At 46.7% G+C, this 21,798-nt stretch overlaps 1 protein-coding gene across 1 annotated transcript in view; it reads left to right on the top strand.

Annotated features, from left to right (window-relative positions):
- The window catches only part of CCDC60 (coiled-coil domain containing 60), a 161,958-nt gene that overhangs the window by 101,777 nt on the left and 38,383 nt on the right, over nucleotides 1-21,798 (top strand). The window contains exons 3-4 of the mRNA XM_040443743.1: nucleotides 4,117-4,287; nucleotides 14,329-14,436. Of these exons, the coding sequence (XP_040299677.1) occupies nucleotides 4,117-4,287; nucleotides 14,329-14,436 (279 nt within the window). The remainder of the gene's footprint in view (nucleotides 1-4,116; nucleotides 4,288-14,328; nucleotides 14,437-21,798) is intronic.

Raw genomic sequence — 21,798 nt, 5'->3', positions numbered from 1 at the left:
AAGCGCCCCCCACTTCTTGCTCTTCTGTCCACGTCTGGGCAAGCTAATAAGAAAGTCCAGGTGCCGGAGGGAAGCTCAAGCCACAGACCAGGGACCGCTCACCCCAGCCCCACTCCCTGACCATGACAGAACCCTAAGCAGTCAACCTTCCATGATTTCAGACCTGTTTGGGAGCCTTTCCTGCTCTGCCCAGAAAGCCTCATCACATGAGTATTAAGTCGCTTCAACACAGTTTTGGTGCATCTGTGGGGTCAGTTTCAACCTCTGAACCAAATTTTGCACGAGGGGTCTCTGAGAAGTAACACAACAGCGGTTGCTGTCACATGAGCCTCAGTCCCCAGGTCAGCTCTGCATTTGTTGTTTGTGCTACAGCAAGAAAACCGTCATTTGTGAAATTAAGGGGTTGCCAATGGTAACAGTTTTCTCTTCACCGGGTAATCTTGCAACCTGAGGACACTCTTTGATGAGTGGATTCAGAGAAGCTCGAAAGCAAAACAGAAGCACTCTGTTGTTTCAAACACGAATTCCACATCCTATCAACCAGCTCGCATTCCTACACTTAAAAATAAAAGCCAGGTGGGGCAGACGTCTGGGTGGCTCAGTTGGTTAAGCATTCGGCTCAAGTCAGGACCTCACCGTTCGTGAGTTCGAAGCCCCGCATCGGGCTCTCTGTTGTCAGCACGGAGCCTGCTTCGGATCCCCTGTCCCCCTCTCTCTGCCCCTCCCCTGCTTCCTCACTCTCTCAAAAGTAAACAAACATTAAAAAGTATTTTTTAAAGTAAGTAAATAAATAAAAGCCTGGCAAAAGCACCTAGAACTGACAATTCAGGGCCAAATTTATCTGTAATGTGGTTTCACTTTGGGAAATTTTGACTAAGAGGAAACTGAGAGATCATTTTGCTGTGACAAGAATATGAACTGGGCAGATAATGCCCGATCCCTGCCTGCAATCGGCTGGCTGGGTTGGACATGTGACATGTAGTGTAGACACTCAGAAGAGTTGACAGGAGCTAAGAAGCAGGGTCTAAGTTCAGAAGAAGATCACTGATGACCTGACACGGACATATTTATAAGAAACTCAAATACCACTATTTCGTCTCAGCTGCCATTGAAGCTAAGACACATCACTTAAAACAGAGTGAAATAAAAACACTGTCAATTAAATTAAGACAATGCTTGCTTATCCTTTAGAATTTTTATTTCCTAAAAATAGGGTGTCCTAATTTTTAAAAGCTCTTCTTAACTGTCCTAGACAATTTTTTATAGATTGCTCTCTGTTTGCATAAAAGGGGAAACTATAAGAGAAAATACATTGCTTAAGGTTTTCGTCAAACGTCTTCACATTTAGAGCCCAGCTCTTCTGAATCACACGGTTCCACTCCAAGTCAACCATTCTGGATGCAGCATTTCTTAAAAGGATGCTTTGCTATTGTCTCCAAGAGTCTCTTCCTAGCTGCCGACTCCCAGTCTGCAAATTTTGATATTGGCACTGTCTTGATTATAAGGAAATGAAAGAAAGAAAGAAAGAAAGAAAGAAAGAAAGAAAGAAAGAAAGAAAGAAAGAAAGAAAGAAAGAAAGAAAGAAAGAAAAGGAAAGAAAAGAAAGAAAGAAGAAGGATGTTTCAGACTACAGCTCATGATCCAGTGGTTTTGTGATCTAAAACATTCAGGGGGCTGTTGTACGATCAGGCTGTTAGGAGTAACAACCAAGTTTGAGTGTGTAGGTGATAACAAACACAATACAACTGCCATCTGGCTGGCAGTGACTGGCAGACACACCCACAAACACGCTGAGATGTGAAAAGTTGTGCACTGCACAACTGGTCAATGCAAGAGAAATGGCAGGAAACGCTTGTATAAATGGAATTCATCTGGTGTATAACAGGATGTTCTGTGGGTTTTGTATGGTTATTAGCTTAGAAAACTGTTCATGAAAACTCAAACATTTGCAGATTCCTGAAGCATTTCTAGAAGTTCTATTTCTAGCAACTCCCAGATCGGGGCTCACTTCCGTCCAGACCCCAAGGCCCCGCACCACCTGTTCCCTGCCAGTGTTGCCAGCTTTAGCTCTGGCCACTCTCCCACATTCCTTCTGTGCTCCAGCTTTTTAAAGATTCTTGTACTTTCCTAAACAGGCCATCTTCAGGCTCACCTGTCCTAGTCCATTCCAGCTGCTATAACAAACTACCATAGGCTAAGTGGCTTGTAAACAACAGAAATTTGTTTCCCACAGTTCTGGAGGCTGGAAGTCTGAGATCAAGTGCACACACGGTAAGGTTCTGGCGAGGATCCTCTTCCGGGTTGTAGGCTGCTGGCTTCTTATTGTATCCTCACAGGGTGGGCAGTAGAGAGAGGAAGCAAGCTTTCCCGTGACTCTAACAAGGACACTAAGAATCCCTTTCATGAGGGCTCCTCCCTTATGACCTCATTTAATCCTAATTACCTCCCCCAAACCCTACCTTCTGATACTATCATGCTGGGGTGGGGGGTAGGATTTCAACACGTAAATTTGAAGGGGACATAAATATTTAGTCCCTAACACACCTCTTTACATTTACAACTGCTATTCCATCCACTCGTATGCCAGTTCCCATGTTTCCTACTGGTAAATTCCTACTTATCCCAAATGTCACTTCCTCCAGGAAGCCTTCTTAGATTTCTCTAGGTTCCTGTAGCTCTTTGCACTGGAGTGTTCAGAGTGTATGTTTCTGGGTGTGCTTCCTCTATGATACTATGAGCTCTCTGGGGGCAGATGCCTTGTCTTATTGCTTTCTGTAACTTCAGTCTCCTCACAGGTGTCTAGACTAGCAGGTTTTCAGGCAATGCCCACCAGAGAAATAAATGAATGAAAAGTTATCACTGTGAGATGCAATTTGAAAAATACTGGAAAAGCCCCACCTCCTGCCTCCCAGCATTTTCCCAATGGACAATACAAGAGTCCACTGCTGAAAAGAAAATGCCCTCAGTAATACCTTAACTCTTCCTAGAAAAGGAACAAGGATTAATTGGTCACATCAGAATCTAACCATGATAGCTTGCTGAGAATATTCCCATCCAAAACTGAGAGCAAGGGAAAGACAGGAGAGGGAAAGAGGTACTCAGCAAAAAGGAAAGGAGATGTCACTTCATCCAGAAGATGTCTCCAACTACCCCCTGGTCTGAATTCGGTGCCCTCTTCCTACAAAGCTCAGAGTCCTTCCCACCGCCATCTTTCTGCGTCATCACTGACTTTCCATGTACTCTTAGAGACCCAGGGTCCTGTTCATCACTGTATCCCCAATGGTCAGCACAATCCCTAGTACACATTGGTTGTTCAACAGGGATTTTAAGAATAAAACTGAATCTCAGAACCAATCTTCATGCCTGGGGAAACATGGCGGTGGTTCAACATGGTGCCTGACAACTTCCCAGAGAGTCAGAAGACAGGGGGACAGGCCGAGAGATGTGTCCACTCCTTCTCCAGTACAGTGCTGCCGAGTTCCAACCCCAAGGTGACAAATGGCAAAGTCGGGGAGTTGTGTGGACCATCAGGCGCAGAATGTCTTGGCCAGTATCAAGACGTCTGATCAGAAACCAGTGGCTGAGTCAGCAAGAAAAGAATCATGAAGTCTCAACTTATGTCATCTAACACAACAAGCCCCCGTTGACCTTATTCACTCCACTTCTGCAGCCCTAGGAAACTGTGAAGCAAAGGTAAGCACTTAGGCAAATCTGAGAGAAGGCAGCCTTGGCCAAGGGGCCTGGGCCTTACAGTACTGATCTGCTACTGATTATCATGGACAAGCCCCTTTCCGTGCATGAAGGTATCTGATCCTGTAGGGTGCAGATTATTATGCCCATTTCATAGCACCTAACAGAGTACCTGGCACACAGTAGGTGCTCGATAAATATTTGTTGAATTGTGGAGTGAGGAAGGAACTGAGACCAGAGAGGTTAAATACTCAAGGTCAGGTCCATCTGACCCCGGAGTGCCAAATGCAAGAAGGTTCCTGCCCTGCAGGTAGGAGAGTGCCCTTCAGAGATGCTTAGTCCCAGGACAATACAGCATCATCTTAATGGTTGGTTCAACTCTGTTGATGTCTCTCCCTCCCTCTTCCTCCCATCCCCCATCTCCAGCATGTTGATTCGGTCGGTGAAGACAGGCCGCGGCTACTTTAGCATGTTGCAGGAGGAGAGTGCCTTGAAAAAGAAGCAACAGTACCTTCAGAAACTGAAAGAGGAAGAAAGACATAAATTCCAGCCAGCCAAAAAGATCTCAGAAGTCCACTATGGTGATATTCTTTTGACGTAAGTAGATGGCAGTAGCTACAGTGTCCACAGTCCGGGGAAGGGCCACGCAGAGTGAACACCACCTGGTTGGGCTGAGGGATGGCAGCCGTCTCAGACTGGAAGCCCCATCTTGGGGTGTGGCGTCTGACCGTTTCTTTTAGTCCGCTCCAACCTACCTGTCAGCCTCTCCTTCTGGTACCCAATGGAGCATCTTCTACTACAGATATCTGTCCTCATGTCTGATGCCAAGAGCTATACAAGAACTCTTGCTGGTCCCCAAATATGCCTCTTTCCCTCTCTTTACCAGGCTTGCCCTTACCACTAGGCCTTTCCCCATGCTGTTCCTTGGGCCTTAAATACCCTTCCCCACATCTTCTTCCAACTGAAGTTCTACTTATCATTAAAGCCCAGCTTAAATGCTACCCTTTCCTGACACTTCCTGGATTTCAGCCCAACCCCCTCCAGACCTCATTTGGACTCAGGGTTCCTGTAAGGTGTTTGTGCGCTGGTTCACCTTAACCCACGTCAATATCTCTATTCTAGGCCTTCAGCTGCATCTCCAAATCCTAGCTGTCTACCCAAAACAGGTGCACAAGAAATGTTTGTTGGTTTGTTGAATACAGTAGCCCGCTCCCTCCATAAAAAAAAGGTCTTTCTTGGAGCGCCTGGGTGGCGCAGTCGGTTAAGCGTCCGACTTCAGCCAGGTCACGATCTCGCGGTCCGTGAGTTCGAGCCCCGCGTCGGGCTCTGGGCTGGTGGCTCGGAGCCTGGAGCCTGTTTCCGATTCTGTGTCTCCCTCTCTCTCTGCCCCTCCCCCGTTCATGCTCTGTCTCTCTCTGTCCCAAAAATAAATAAAAACGTTGAAAAAAAAATTTTTTTAAAAAAAAGGTCTTTCTCTGGTTGGGAGAGGACCATCAACAGACTGGCCCATTATGAAATGTCCATTTACATTGGTAACAGCAACAGTGATGATGACAGTGACAACCACAACAATAATTATGAGTGTCTACTATGTGCTTTATGCATATCTTCTCATCTAAATTTCAAAACATTCCTTACATAGGTGCTATTATTACCCCCTTTTTACAGATTAGGACAAAAGTTTAGAAGTGCTCACCTAGTTCCCCCGCGACTAAGGTCATAAGTTAGAAAGCATCCCTGAGTCCCAATTTTTGAGTGACACCAAAATTCCTAGGCTGCGCCATTCTGCATGGACAGACTCCTGGGATACATAGCTTGTGCAGACTAAATGAGGCACAAATCAGGATGGAAAGGAGGTGCTGAGGCAGGCAGAAAGGAAATATGTGGTAGAAATGGACTGCCCCCGGAGCCATTGTCCTATTAGAGCAGTAGTGGTCTCAACCTTGGCTACCCATTAGAATTGCCTGGGCAGTTTTTAAAATACCAATGCCCAGGGAAAGATGGCAGAGTAGGAGGACCCTAAGCTCACCACATCTCAAGGATGCAGTGAGAGAGCACAAAATAGCAATGCCCAGGGTGCTTCCCATACCAATTATGTCAGAATCTCTGGGGGTTTTACCTGGACAAAGTATTTTTTAAAGTTACCCAAAATGGGGGTGCTGGGTGGCTCAGTTGGTTGAACGCCCGGCTTTAGCTCAGGTCATGATCTCACGGCTTGTGAGTTCAAGCCCCATGTTGGGCTCTGTGCTGACGGCTCAGAGCCTGGAGCCTGCTTCGGATTCTGTGTCTCCCTCTCTCTCGGCCCCTCCCCTGCTCGTGCTCTGTCTGTCTCTTTCTCTCTCAAAAATAAATGAACATTTAAAGTTCCCCAAGATGATTCCAACGTGGAGCCGAGGTTGAGAGCCACTGTGCTAGGGCTTCAGGGACCCAAATTGCCGGGTTGCAGGCTAAAGAGCAAAAGGAATCCACAGCAGATACCCCCTCTCCTCTGCAACATGTCCCAAATTATGTTCTTTGCAGTGTTAACTCAGAGAAGTACCAAGATGTGCTTCTCAAAAACAAGGGTCCTATCAGTGAAATCCTACAATGTGTGACTTTTCTGCATCTGGCTTGTTTCACTTCCCAGAATGCTAATGGTCGGGGATCTCCTTAAAGCTCAAGGTTCCGGGTGATAGATACAAACCCCGAGTGCAAGACTATGAGAGGCTGGTACATTTGTAGATACTCTTTCCTGAAAGTGCAGGCCTTGGGAATCCCAGCTTATTGTAAGAAGGGCCTTTCCTTTGATGCCTCATTTGTGCAGACCCTGGGCTATGGTTTCTCTCCTCCTTGCCCTGTGTGCTTTTTTTTAAAATTAAATTAAATTTTTTATTTTATTTTATTTTATTTTATTTATTTTATTTTATTTTACTTTTACTTCACTTCACTTCACTTTAGAGAGGGAGAAAGAGAGTGAGCAGGGGAGAGAGAATCTTAGGCAGGCTCCACACTGGGCACGGAGCCCCACAGAGGGCTCCACCCAAAACCCTAGGATCAGAAACCTGAACTGTAATCAAGAGTCCTATGCTCAACCGACTGAGCCACCCAGGCATCCCCTTGCGTGCTATTTTAGAAGAAAACGTTAACCTTTTCTAAATTGGTAAATGTCGTTAACACCAAGTTAGCACCCGTGCTTGCTTACATCTCTGGCTTTCATTTTGGCTCAAAGATTCCCACTTGGTGTCAGTTCTTTGCTTTTTTCCCTTTTTTTTTTTTTTTTTTTTGCTATTTTGTCCAATGTTCTTGATTATTTTTACCCTAAGGGTCGATCCAAATAAGCTAGCCTGCCATTTGTGCATTCATTTAGTAACTCACTTATCCATTCTAAAATGAGATAAAATATTTAAGATTTATCATCCCCATGCCATGCCTTTTAAGGAGTGGGCATCCCAAAGAGAAGTCTTTTTAAGGGGAGCAGGGACTATTTAAGGGAGTATGTAGATACAGAGAAAGAGCAAAAGTGCTTCACCTAAGAGGCAGAATGGAGACATCCAGAAGACTCACCAAAACTGTGAGCAGAAGGGACCTTTTAGGGGACAGAAAAGAGAAAAGGCAGCCACCACTAGGAGAGAACAGAGATGTCTATAAATTTTTTTACGTTTATTTTTTGGAAAGAGACACAGAACATGAACAGGGAGGGGCAGAGAGAGAGGAGACACAGATGCGAAGCAGGTTCCAGGCTCTGAGCTGTCAGCACAGAGCCCAAAGCAGGGCTCGAATTCATGTGAGATCACTACCTGAGCCGAAGTTGGACACTTAACCAACTGAGCCACCCAGGACCCTCGAGAACGGAGACATCTAATGGAGATTTTCATGAGGTTCTGCCTCATAGTGTGAGACGTAAATCCATTTCTCTGTTTCCCTCCAAGATCTTCAGTGAAGAATCAATGGCCCCTTAGTGCAAGATATTCTTGGACCTTCATCTTGGCCAATTGGAAAGTAAGTTTGGTGGTGAGAAGGCTACTTTGATCCAGGCCCCCTTCTCACTGCACAACTAATAATTATATATTGAAGACCTACTACGTGCAGGGCCTCTGGGGGCATTGAGATATGAAAAGGATTAAGGGACACTCCCTACCACATTTGGTAGGAGCACCGAAACAAAGCACCATGAGGATGCACGTGAAGGAAAAACACTCCTGCCATGTTTCCCCTTTACTGTGATGCCATGACCACACTCACAACACTTCTGACACCAGATGTGTGGGGTTTCTGCCCACACCAAGCAATTCTCTGTGACACCAGCTGGGTATGCTACCATCCAACCCAATTCTGACGCTATCTACCAGGAGGTAGCATCAGATCCCCCAGGTTAAGGGCTCGGTCCCACAAGACTGTCCCCACATCGCAAGCCCCATGCTGTCACCTGTATTTCTGACTGGCTATAAATCAGGGTTCCCATGACCCCCCTCCTCGGGTGTGATCACTTCATAGAGTGGCTCACAGAACTCAGAGAAACACTGACTTACATTTACCAATTACTTATATAATAAAGGATGCAGGTGAACGGCCAGATGGAGAGGTAAATCAATAAAGAGGGTGAGGCCTGGAAGTGTCCCAAATCAAGAGCTTCTGTCCCCCTGGAGTTGAGGAGTGCCACCTTCCTGTAATGCAGATGTACTCACCAAGCCAGAACTTTTGGGATTTTTATGGCGGCTTCACTACGTAGTCATGATCTATCATTAACTCAATCGCCAGCCCCTCTCCCCTTTCCTGCAGGATGGGGAGTGGGGCTGAAAGTTCCAGGCTTCTAAAGGTGATGGCCTGGTCTTTCTGGTGATCAGCCCTCATCCTGAAACTGTCCAGGAGCCCACCAAGAGTTGTCTCATTAGAACAAAAGACATTCCGACCACGCAGGAAATTCCAAAGGATTTAGAAGTTCTGTGTCAAGAACCAGAGTCTAAGACCAAATATTAGAACAAAATATCTTCCTAGTGCTACTGCCACTTAGGAAATGACCAGGATTTTAGGAGCTCTGTCCCAGAAGCCAGGGGCAGAGACCAGTAGATACGGCTTCTATTGTCTCACAATGTCCATCCCCTCCTGGTTAGGGGGTGAAAAGAGAGCCTGTATAGAATCCCCAGAAGTATGATTCGTGAGCAGGATTTTTAATGCTGAATAGAAAGAGACATGGTTAGACACAGCAGTATCAGCCCACCAGAACTGCCGGTGGCCAGCATTTCTGATTAGGAAGGCCAGGGCTGAAAAAGGAAGGTGTTGATGGTGTCATCTTTTGACAAAGTCAGCAACATTATCTTCAGAGTGAAAAAACAAAAAAAAAAAGCAAGCAAGTCATGGCCTGAGCCACCCGCATCCAGCCACCCACCCGGCTACCAATGAAGGATCCTCACAGGACAGGGGCACATGATAGACAGAAGGTTACTCAACGAGTAAGGGGGTTCTTACTCTTTCCACGAGGGTTCCAAGAGTTTAGTGCAAAGTCTGCCTTCCCTGAGCCTGATGGTGCTTAGAGTCTGGTACTCCCAGTGATACTAGCCAGCTGGCAGGCTTTCCCTGACAGAGAAGGAATGAACTCATGGCTTTTTTTTTTTTTTTTTTTTTTTTTTTTTGAACAAGCTGCACTCAGATGAATGGGCACAGGAATAGGCACTGGGGAAAGGGGAGAGGAGTCTATTAAAGATTCTCCTGCAGCTATTTAAATAGTTCTGTTGCCACGTCTCCCTTGTTTGGATGGGGTTTTAATCCATGGTCATAGAACACAATTCTCTCTTCTACCATCCATGTTTTGTGCGGGACATGGTTTATTTAAAGTTTAATAAGTTTAAATATTCACGAGATCATCCTTCTCACAGACATCGGTCTCGCTGTGTCTTATCTGGTGGATTCTATGAGCTGCACAAGTGTGGTTATTAAAATAAAACTGGAGGCCATGACTGCAGTGTAGCCATCAAATGCAGGTGGGGAAGCAGGGGTTATAAAATAGCACTGGGATTCTCCATACCGGTACAGGGTAGTGGTTAAGAGCACAGGACTCCCTCGTACGACTATTTAACTTTGGGTAAGTCACCGTACCTCTCTGAGCCTCCTTCACCCTTACGAATGGTACCAAACTCCCAGGCTGGTTATTCAGGACTGAATGAAACTGCTTAGAACAGAGCCTGGTAAAGGAGACTCCCTCAGTAACTGCTAGCTATTATTATGCAATAAGGTGACTTTGATCTCTGTGGGCCTCAATTACCTAAAATCCTCAGATTTATGGCTAAAAATCTTAATTTCCAGGCAGGCTAGAAAGCATCTCTCATCTAAGAGCCAGGTGCTATAAATATAATTCCAATCACAGGAGTATCAAAAAGACAAGTGTTCGTTTAAAATACTTTTTTTTAACGAGGTATTTGATCTTGGGCATTATAAAAGCAGGAGAGATTATTCCCCCCTCCCCTCCCTGGATCCAAGACCACAGGATCAGTTCTTTCAGACAAAAGTTTTAAGTCTGACAAAGTAGGCAAAGGGAAAAAGGAAATCAAGCACGTCCCAAAAGATTTCTGCCTGCTAGCAGTCTTCCCCACTGTGCTCAATGACCTCGTTTTTCAGTTGCAAATTCAGCTGAAAAGGTGAAAAAAACAACGGGTAGAATTCGTCTTGTTATTGTGGTTGAGAGGCGACAGAAAACCAGAGATTAAGGACTGTAACAGTTGGGTTAATTTCTATGTAATCTACACCACTGGGGGACATGACTGAGCCAGTAAAACTGGGCAAGCCGATGTATTTGTGGTTTCCTCAGCTCTAGGGCTGAATCAAGAGCTCATGCAAGTGGAAATCAGGGGACCTGGATTCCGGTCCTATTTTTTTTTTTTTTTCAACGTTTATTTATTTTTGGGACAGAGAGAGACAGAGCATGAATGAGGGAGGGGCAGAGAGAGAGGGAGACACAGAATTGGAAACAGGCTCCAGGCTCTGAGCCATCAGCCCAGAGCCTGACGCGGGGCTCAAACTCACGGACCGCGAGATCGTGACCTGGCTGAAGTCGGACGCTTAACCGACTGCGCCACCCAGGCGCCCCACCGGTCCTATTTTTTTAGTTAACTCTGTGACCCCAGGGTTGTCCTCGAATTCTCAGGAGTAAGTAAATTCCTAACGTGTGTCCCCACTCCACCTCCTCTGCCCCCTTCCGCCTCATTCCCCCACCCACCACACACACTAAACCAGAGGGATTTTTTCAAGACGTAAATTGCTCTCAGCTTAAAACCCTCGGATGGCTGCCATTCCTCACAGGATAAAGATCAAAGTCTGGGCAGGGGGCTACAAGACTCTGGATGGGCCAGTCCTGTCTTTCTCCCTCAGCCCCAGCCACACATACTCCCCTACTTTCCCCCTCATGATATGCCCCCCCAGAGGAGGGCTTTCCCCCATCCCATTCACCTACCTAATTCCCATTCAACCTTCTGATTGTTTACTTTTTTTTGTTCCAGTTACTGCTGCTGTGAACAACCATTCCCAAACTTAACAACTCAAGACAACAGGGGTGCCTGGATGGCTCAGTGGGTTAAGCCTCTGACTCTTGATTTCAGCTCAGGTCTTGATCTCATGGTCTGTGAGTCTGAGCCTCATGTCGGGCTTGTGCTGACGCTCAGAGCCTGCTCAGGATTCTTTCTCTCCATCTCTCTCTGCCCTTCCCTGCTTGCACACTCCTTCTCTCTTACTCTCTCTCTTTCAAAGTAAGTAAAAACATTTTAAAAAATTAAAGAAAGAAAAGAACTCAAGGCAACAAACACTTATTTTGCTGACAAATCTGCTGCTTGATCTGGGCAAGTGGGGGAAGGACTATCTCTACCATGACTAACCTCGGCAGCTTGAAGGGTCCATTTCCAACATGGCGCATCCACATGGGCCACAACTTAGAGCTGGCTGTCAGCTGTGCTCAGCCGGGGTTGAGACCCAGCAGCCATGGCTCCTCTCCCTATGAATCTCTTCATAGGCTGTCAGCTTCCTCACAGCGTGGCCACGGCTGGGTGCTAACAGTGAGCATCCTGAGACATGAGAAGGAAAAGCTGCGGTTCCTAGAGCCTGAGCCCAGAAATGGCATCACACCCATTTCTTTTTGACATGTTCTGTTAGCTCAACCACTCACAAAACCAAGATTCCAGGGGAAGGATACGTACGGCCATCTCTGCCTTGGAAGAGAGTCAAAGAACTTGGGGTATGTGGTTCTAAATGGCCACAACTTCCTCCAATGAGTATTCCCTGGCTCCGTTTCAGCCCAACTCCCTATTTTGTGCTGTCGAAGAACCATATACTCTTCCTACTCAGCCTTATCACAACTGCGTGTTTGGTCAAGCCCATTTCTGTCCCTAGACTCTGAGCTTCAGAGGGGAGAGGCTGGGTCTGTCTCATTCATTGCTGTGTCCACAAGCCTCCAGCAAAGAGATGTTCAATAAATCCGGGTAGAAGTGAATAAACCAGGGAACCCGTCAATGATTCAATCAATGGAGGGACTTAGACTGAGGCTCAGAAACTGAAAGGCCCTAAGGGAACTTGCACGTCCTGGGAAGCATTAAGGCAGACAAGGAGCAAGAAGCAGGCAACCCACTGAGAAGCCCACACTGAGGGTAAAGCAGGCAGCAACCTTGATCTTGGGTGCCACCTGACTCTGGCCAGCCAGAACAGGGACCCAGAGTGGCAACAACCTGCAAGTTTTCAGAGCCAAAACGTTTCCATTTTAATGTGAAATTTCCCACTGTTAAAATACAATCGATTCAGACATACACACACACACACACACATACACACACACACACACACACACACACACACACACACACACACACAGGCTTGTTAAAATGTGTCTATTGGCTAGATTTGGTCACAGGCAAAAAGAAATAAAAACCTATGACTCAGCCTTGCTAGAAAAAAAAAAAAGTATTTTACATAAATGAAATAATTTGCTCTATGATGGTGGAGAAAAAAAATCTAATATGGTATTAAATGTAATTTAATGTTTCCTTTTGAAAGAGCCTTTTTCAGGTAAATGTCCAGTGGTTTCAAAGATGAACTGCCTGTCTGGGCTATTTCTCCCTTCTCTAAGCAAGCCCCCTCCTACCCTATCCCCAGATGGTGTCTGGCTTGGAAGGAAGCTTCCATATTCTCTGTGGGGGCAGAGCATGAAGCTCTGGTTTCCCATAGCAGCCAGCCTGGTGGCCGCAGAGGTATGCCTGGTTGTGGCTCATCTTTAGGGGCACACTTGTGCCTGCTTCTAAAGTTTGAGATCCCTCACACTTCATGGCTGGTTCAACCAACCAATTAGTCAGCAGTCTGTAGAGCTGAATGAAGCCTCTTTAAGGAAAGGACCAGAAACAGGAAACACTAACTCCAGGCAGTTCCTTGGCTGTGTCTCATGCCTTCATTTCCACTTCTCATCATCCCCATGGCCAGGCTGAAGTCACCTTCCTCTCTCAGGCTGGAATTATTGCAATACCCCTAACTGGTCTCCTTGCCTCTGGCCTTGCCCTCCACCCACCCCCCCCACCCCCCCACAGACCATTTTCAAAATAGCAGCCAGAAGGATCCTTTCTGAACCAAGTCAGACACATCTTCTCTTGGCTCAAAATCCTTTACTCTCCTTCTCATTTAGAGAAAAGGCCCAAGTCCCCTGCAAGACTAGCTGCAAGGCCCCTATTCTCTCCCCCCCTCCTCCCCTTCCCCTCCCTGCCATCTCTGAAACACAATCCCACCGCAGGACATTTGTACCTGCTGTTTCTTCTAAAATGTGCTGCCCCAAGACATCATTGAATGGCTCACTCCCTTATGCTCTGCAGATATCAAATGTCAAACCTTCCCTCATCACCCTATTTAAAATTGTAATTCCCAGCCCTTCTGAACCCTCTTCTCTGTTTTTTATCCCTCACAGCATGTCTCACTGTTTAGCCCTGCAGGGGAGGGAGGGTTAGCAAGCTCTAGCCCAGGGGCCACATCCAGCCCTAAGGCAGGTTTTATAGATAAAGTTTTATTGGAACACTGCCATCTGCATACTGTTTACATATGTCAATGGCTGCTTTCATTCTACTAAGTAGTTGTGACGCAGACCACATGTCTGACAAAGTCATAAATATTTGGCCCTATTTAAGAAAACATGTCCCAGGGCGCCTGGGTGGCTCGGTCGGTGAAGCGTCCAACTTCGGCTCAGGTCATGATCTCATGGTTTGTCGGTTCGAGTCCCGTATCGGGCTCTGTGCTTACGGCTCAGAGCCTGGAGCCTGCTTCGGATTCTGTGTCTCCCTCTCTCTCTGCCCCTCCCCCACTCATGCTCGGTCTCCCTCTGTCTCAAAAATAAACAAACATTAAAAAAATTTTTTTAAAAAAAAAGAAGAAAACATGTCCCACCCCTGATCTATATTAATATACCATACCATTTCCCTACTTATCTTGTTTATTCTCTTTGCTCCTCCACCAGAATATGTGCTCCACAAGAGCAGGGGTTTTCCTATGATCTGTTCACGGGCTGCTTCTAGAAGCCTCATCTCTCGAGCCGGCCCATAGTAGGTGCCGATCATATCTGCCAAATAACCACTGGCAACAGAAGGAGGTGTTTAAAACGGCTGCTCACTGCTCACTCTGTTTCTCTTCTTTCCGCTTCTCCTTCAGCACATACGACCAAGCCAAGGTTAGGAAGATGGGCGCTGGAGTCGTACTTCGCCCATTCACCCCCGTGCACAGCTGCATCATCTCATCCTCGCTACCCGAGGCTCATGTGTAAGTAGTCCCTTCTCTGGCTCATCTGCCTTGCTTGCTTTTCAGTTCAAGCCAACGGCTCAAAGAGCCAACAACGCATCGGAGGCTGCTGAGCTAGTCCTTTGTCCTCCTGAAAGGGACATAGAGCCTGGAGCCAGCGACGCTATCTGACGCGAAGAAATAACAGAAAGCAGACGTGTTGCTTTAGAGCTAAGTGGCTAAGTCTGCTGGGACTGAGCCATTCCATTCCTCACCGAGCCAGACGCTCTAATGTCAAATAGTTTGCAAAGCCTGATAAAATCTGTCTGTAGCTCTCAATGAGCGCGTGCAACAACATCTCAGCCCGGGCTCAGGGGACGCGTTTCCCCCAAAACTCAAGGAGCTATTTCCCAGAGAAGCACCTGTTGTCTCCTGACCCGAGGCACGAACTCATGATTGCGTGGTATAACAGGGGCTCATCAACCCTCCAAAGAACACCGTGGCTTCCTAAAACCTCCACATCTTCGTCCCCTTGTGTCAACTCCAAAGAATTACAAACCCATGTTTTTCTCTTTTGCTAGTTAGCACTTTTCAACCGGAAGATCTGGGGCACAAAGACAGAAGCTTTTGATTCCAGGGCAGGGTTTCTCGACCTTGGCACTACTGACCTTTGAGGACGAATAATTCTTTGTAGTGAAGGACTGACCTGTGCATTGCAAGGCGTTTGGGAGCATCCCTGGCCTCTATCCACTCGATACCAGTAGCGCCCCACCCTGGAGTTGTGACAACCAAAAATGTCTCTAGGCGTTAACAAATGTCCCCTGGGGGCAAAATCATGTCTACCCTCTTCACCACTCCCCCACATTAAGACCCACTGCTTCAGGGCAATGAAAATGGTGCAATGGATTGCAGACTCCTCTGTCTGCTTATCTGTCAAATATTTATTAAGTCCCTACCATATGCATAGTGATCACGGCATTACCAACTGCTCTGCAGGCAGATCTCACTCAGTTCTCTCAGCGGCCCTATTGTGCAGGTGTATTACTATCCCCTCTCTGCAGATGACAAAGCAGCCGAGAGGTGTGCTCCTCTGCCCAAGGTCACAGAGCTCAGCATGTCACTGGGCTGGACTTTTAAGCCACGTCTGTCTGACTTCACAGCCCAAACACGCATTACCATGCACTACACAGAAAGTGTATCTCAAAGCCTTGCCTTTGGGGAGCTCATGATATGTTTGGAGAGCCAGGTCTCGTACTCGAAGAATAAAACAGCGCAAGAGAGAAATCATACCATGAGATGGCAGGAAAAAAATAAAATCATTAATAAGAGCACTTAGTTTATGGGTGGAAGATGCCACCATCACCACCCACCACCACCACCATCATCACCATCACCATCATCATCATCTCTCCCCAGTATTCCAGCTTTTGATGAGCCCACTCTCAACTTTCCTCCGACTTCCCTTTGATTGATATTATGACTGGATTCTTGATAGACTTATTTGTTCAAGCACATTCCAACTGGAAACCTAAACTTGTGTTCTTAAAACATCTTCTTGCAGGAATAGGCTTTGTAATTTCTCATCGCATCCCTTGGAAACGTGCTTCTGCCCATCTGTCCCATGGACAAACCTTCTGAAACAGAATGGTGTAGATCAGTGGTTCTAAAGATTTCATTTGCATGTGAATCCTCTGGGGATGGAGGTGCGGGTGATGTCTGGAAAATACCTATTTCTGGGGGCTCAGTCGGTTAAGCATCTGACTCTTGATTTCAGCTCAGGTCATCATCTCACGATTTTTGAGCTCAAGCCCTACATTGGGCTCTGTGCCGATAGTGTGGAGACTACTTGGGGATTCTCTCTCTCTTTGCTCTCCCTCTCTCAAATAAGTAAACTTAAAAAAAAATTTTTTTTAAAGAAAATGGATATTTCTGGGCCCCACCCTCAATTCATTTGGTCTGAACAAACTGAGGCTTATATCAACCTTGGAAGTAACTGGAGAGTTTCTTAATCATCTCCTTTCAATGCCAGATAAGGAAACTGAAGCCCAGAGAGGGGCAGAACCTGCCAAAATTCTTACAACAGGAATTCTGACCTCCTCACTCCTAAATCAGATCTTTATACCAAGTTCATTAGGCCAGGATGATGAATATTATTATCATCACAGTACTTACTGTCGGTTTCTATTAAACTCTTTACCAGGGATCAGCAGACTTTGTCCTAAAGGGACAGACACTAACATTTTAGACTTTTCAGACCAGACGGTCTCTCTCGCAACGACTTAACTTTGCCATTGCAGCTTTCATGCAAAGCTGTGGCTGTGTTCCAATAAAGTTTTATTTGCAAAGAGACAGTACCCCTACTGGCCACAGTTTGCTAATGCTGTCCTCTTCTTCTCCTTGGCTGTTAAAAGGCTCTGGCTGCATTTGATGACTGTATCAGTAATTCATTGCTGTATTACTGAACACCTCAAAATGGAGTTGTTTAAAACAGTAACCATTTTTTCGTTGCTCACAGTCTACAGGTCAGTTGGGTGGTTCTGCTGGTCCAGGTTGGCTTGGTTGATCCTGGCCAGGTTTGTGCATGCGTGTGCCCAGATGAAGGGTGAGCAGGAGGGCGGCCATCTAGGGTGGCCTCACGCGCAGGTCTATGGTTGACTAGTTGCCAAGGTGACAAGAGTGACTGGGCCACATGTCTCTCATCATGCAGCAGGCTAGCCCAGGCAGTCGGGAAGGGTTCCAAAAACAGGAGCCTGAGCACCAAAGTCTCTTGAGGCTTAGGCTCAGAATGGATACAATGACACATCCACAACATTCTATTGGCCATAGCATCAAGGACACAAGGACTGGGGGAAAGATTCCACCTCTTGATGGGGAAGATGCAAAGTCACGCCAGAAAGTGTGTAGATGCAGAGAGGGGCTTTTTTGTAACCAGTGTACCCAAAGGCATCAGGGCACGGCGTGCCTGATCAGTTCTCAAATCCTCAGTTGTCACATCAGCCAATGTGGATCAGAGCCGGCTGAGTCCCTTCCACCCAAAGTAGCTGATCCCAAAGCTGGCTGAATATTCTGAATTGGCTGTATGGGGATCAATTCAATCATGTCAAGGGAGACTTGATCTTTACGTATAAAAAGGTGGGGGGAATGGTCTCTAGGAATGAGAAAGAGCTCCTCCTTTCCTCTCTGGGATGATGGGCTGCCCCTCACAGCCTTCCGTAAGCAACTGTTCAGCAAGAGCAGTGCCTGTCACCTGTCCAGGTTTGTCCTTGGCAGTCAGCATGGGGTGCTTGAAATGGCTTTGTAGATATATTCTGATTTCTCTTAGGAAAAGCACCAAACGTTGTTCTCTTCTCAGGCACGTTTTCACCCACTCGTATTCTGGGTGGTAGAACTGTTTCGATAGAGTGGGCTATCTGAGTGTGCTCATCTGGAGTTCTGAACGCAGGGATTTTAGAAGCAGGCTTTGTGCTCCCCTGTCCAGTGTTTTTGTCTATTGTGTCCCGCATTTAAGAAAAAAAATGGCCTCTCTTTTAAGTCGATAAAATCCAAGATAGTGTGCTACGACCTGACACACAGTCATTATGAGGAAGTACTGACTTGTTATCAAATATGTTTCTAGGGATCCTTTTTCTTTCTGTTTCTTCTTTCCAGTTGATTTTACCACATGTTAGATGAACAATCATCAGGTTTGAGGCGCTTTTTTTTTCATTAAGACTTTATTATACACACACACACACACACACACACACACACACACACACATAATATATATATTTAGAGCAGTCTTAGGTTCAGAGAAAAAGTGAGAAGATACAGAGATCCCCACTATAATGCCTCCCCAATCCGTGCTCAGCTTCCCCCATTAATCAACATCCTTCACCGGAGGGGTACAGTTGTTACAGCCTATGAACTTACTTGGATATCATCCTCAACCAAAGTCCTCAGTTTACATTAGGGTTCCCTCCGTGTTGCACATTCTGTTGGTTTGGACAGATGATGTGTAATGAATGACATGTATACACCACTGTAGTGTCACACAGAGTATTCTCACTGCCCTAAAAATCCTCTGTGCTCTGCGTGACCCTTAGCAACTGCTGACCTTTTCACGGTCTCCATAGTTTTGCCTTTCCAAGAACGTCATACAGTTGGAATCACAGACTATGTAGCCTTTTCAGATGGGCTTCTTTCACTCAGTGATATGCATTTGAGGTCTCTTCATGTCTTTTCGTGGCTGGATGGCTCATTTCTTTTTAGCGCTGAATATTCTACTGTCTGGATGTATGTACCACAGATTATGTATCCCTCCACCTGCTAAAGGGCATCTTGGTTCTTTCCAAGTTTTGGCAATTGAATAAAGCTGCTCTATATAAATACCTTGTGCAGGTTTTTGAGAGGCACATTTTGTAAATACAGAATAAGGTCCAGACCCATTGGATGAAACCCTTATCCTGGTGAAAAGGGAGGGCTCTCCCCAGTAACAAGAGACAGCACGAATATCGTAGATGAGGCACAGATTCAGAAGCCAGACTGTCTGGGCTAAGATTTAAACTCTGCCATTGGCTGGCTGTTTTGAATTTGGACAAGTTATATGGCCTCAGTTTCCTTATCTGCCGAATAAGGATACTAATAGTACCTTCCTCACACGGTTGTTATAAGGATGACCTTAGTCAACAGCAGTAACCTGCAGTGGACAAGACTCTGTGGCTTGTAGGCTCGTGGGGTAGAAAGACAAGTAAACAGGTAGTTACAACAAGGACTGGGAATGTAGGGGCAAAAAGATATGGTATAGAGATGGGATGCTTTAGGATGCTTGGAGACAGGCTAACCCAGACCTAGAGAAATCAAGGAAGGCTTCCTGATGGAGAGGACAGAGAAGGAGGAGGAAGAGGAAGATATATCAGAGCAGAGAACAGTCCCCACCACCTCTCCTCACCCTCACTCTAGCAATTCCTGCCATTTTATAGATGAGGAAAGTGAGGCCCAGGAAAGTTATGTAATTTAACCGAGAGCACATGGCTGGTAGGTGGCAAAGCTGGGATTTTAACTCAGGCAGCACCAAGTGAGAGAGGGGTGAGCCTGAGCAATGGAGCAGAATTTCACCAAGCTGCAGATGACCGAAGAGGGGAGACTCAAGGCCAGCGAGGTGGATAGGGGTCTCACAGATGACGGTGCGCTAGTTTGCCAGGGCCATCAAAACAAAATGCTGCAGACCGGGAAGCTTCAGCAGTAGAAATTTACTTTCTCATCATTCCAGAGGTCAGAAGTCCAAGATCAAGGTGTTAGCAGAGGGTCAGTTTCTTCGGAGGCCTCCCCGCATCCTCACATGGTCTATCCTTCAAGCATGTGCGTCACTGGTGTCTCTCTGTGCGTCCAAATTTCCTCTTCTTATAGGAACACCACTGGATTAGGGCCCACCCTAATGTAGGGCCCCATTCTAACATAATCACCACTTCAAAAGCCTTATCTCCAAATATGGTCGTTCTGAGGTCCTGGGGGGTTGGGACTTCAACATGTGAATTTTGAGGGAGACACAATTCAGCCCAACACAGAGAGTGTAGGGAGTTTGCAGATGTTAAACAAGGGAGGGAGGCATAGGGTCGGGTTCGTACCGGTTCTTGTCACTTGCAGAAATGAGTCTGATGCTCACATGCCCCACATCCCCCACCTATGACCAGGCAGGGCCCCACCTGGCCAATTAACTCCCTTTGCTCATCCCTTCCTCCCAGTCCCTGCCCCACACAACCCAAAGCCCAGGCTGGCAGGGGCTCTCTATGGTGAACAGAGAAGGAGGCATCTCCCTGGGCTTTCCACAAGTTTCTGGGTTATGGTGAGGGTGACGTGAGGTGCCAGGCACATGGCACAGCTAACTGCTGTTCTTGGCAAAATGCTGGAAGTGGCCCAGTGCTCAGAGCTGCCAAAAGGCACCTGTAGGGACCAAGATGGTGCTAAGGGGGGAAGACAGACAAGAACCAGAAGGCCTACGGGTCTGCAGGACCTTTCAATTAGAAACGAGGGAATAGGAGATGTTAGTAAATAAGGCAAGGAAACAAAGAAAGCGGGGAGGAAGGGCTCCAGAGAAGAAGGAAGGATAGCTGCTGACCACGGTCTTCTAAGACCTGGTGGGCATGGCCACCCTGGAGGGAGTGAAGGGTGAGGTAGTGGGGGATGTTTCCCTTCAAGCTGAGAGAAACGGATGTTTCTCAAGGGATTCACCGGGACAGCCATGGGTCAGCTCTGTACTTGGGCCCTACCTTCTGCACTGGTGCCTTCCTGGAAGCAGAGAGGGTGGATCCCTCCTGGCCACTCTGCACATCAGGCCCGGGAACCCTGGGGATTATTGATCAAGATCAACCTCAGAGAAGAGCAATTACACAGGTTCATAATGGAGGCATCTCACCCATTAGCGTAAGAGGACAGATGATGCAGGGAGGCGGTGGCTGGTCGGGACTCCACCTTGTTTCCAGGAACAAATGCAGGCAGCAGGTTAACCCCCTCCTGACCTCACTCCCAGGGCGACCACCACTTTGGCTCGGGCAGCACTTTGGACAGAGCTGGGGCCCACAGAAGCACAGTCTCTGGGGTTAAACAGACAGCTGGCTTCAGAACCTCACCAATCCCTAGGAGTATGGCCTTGAGCAACTTCCTTCCCCTGAGTCCCTCACCTGCAAAGAAGACACAATAACAGTACCCTCCCTCTAAGGGTTGTTGAGAGCACTGGATAAGATGTTCAGATCCCATCTCTGTCACTAAAAGCTGTGTGACCTACAGCAAAGTGACTGTACCTCTCCAAGCCTCAGTTTCCTCTTCTCTAAAATGGGGACAATGATTCATAACCTTCTCTGAAATGGGGACAATGATTCATACCCCCGCAAGTTGTTGGAGGATTTAAATAATGTGTGTAAAGTGCCCTAGTCAAAGGCTGGCTCATTATAATTCAAGATGTCACCCCAAATCAGGAAATATAGGTTAGACATACTTTTATACAGTGTTTTAGTTACATTTTCTAATAACATGTTCATTGTGGTTTTCTTCAACATCCAGCTACAGTTTCAGGCCAAGGACCCATAAATTTATTATTTTTTTTTAATTTTTTTTTTCAACGTTTATTTATTTTTGGGACAGAGAGAGACAGAGCATGAACGGGGGAGGAGCAGAGAGAGAGGGAGACACAGAATCGGAAACAGGCTCCAGGCTCTGAGCCATCAGCCCAGAGCCTGATGCGGGGCTCGAACTCACGGACCGCGAGATCGTGACCTGGCTGAAGTCGGACGCTTAACCGACTGCGCCACCCAGGCGCCCCAAGGACCCATAAATTTAAAACAATGGGCCCAACTGTTAGTCTGGGGGGAGGAGGAAGATTACAATAAATCCAGCTTCCTTGTGTTCCCAGCCTTCTTTGACATTCTT

Source organism: Herpailurus yagouaroundi, unplaced genomic scaffold (assembly GCF_014898765.1).
Source record: "Herpailurus yagouaroundi ecotype Mexico unplaced genomic scaffold, PumYag 191, whole genome shotgun sequence".
Taxonomy (NCBI): Eukaryota; Metazoa; Chordata; class Mammalia; order Carnivora; family Felidae; genus Herpailurus; species Herpailurus yagouaroundi.
The sequence above is the reverse complement of the archived record's forward strand: the minus strand, read 5'-3'. Positions and strand labels throughout refer to the sequence as shown.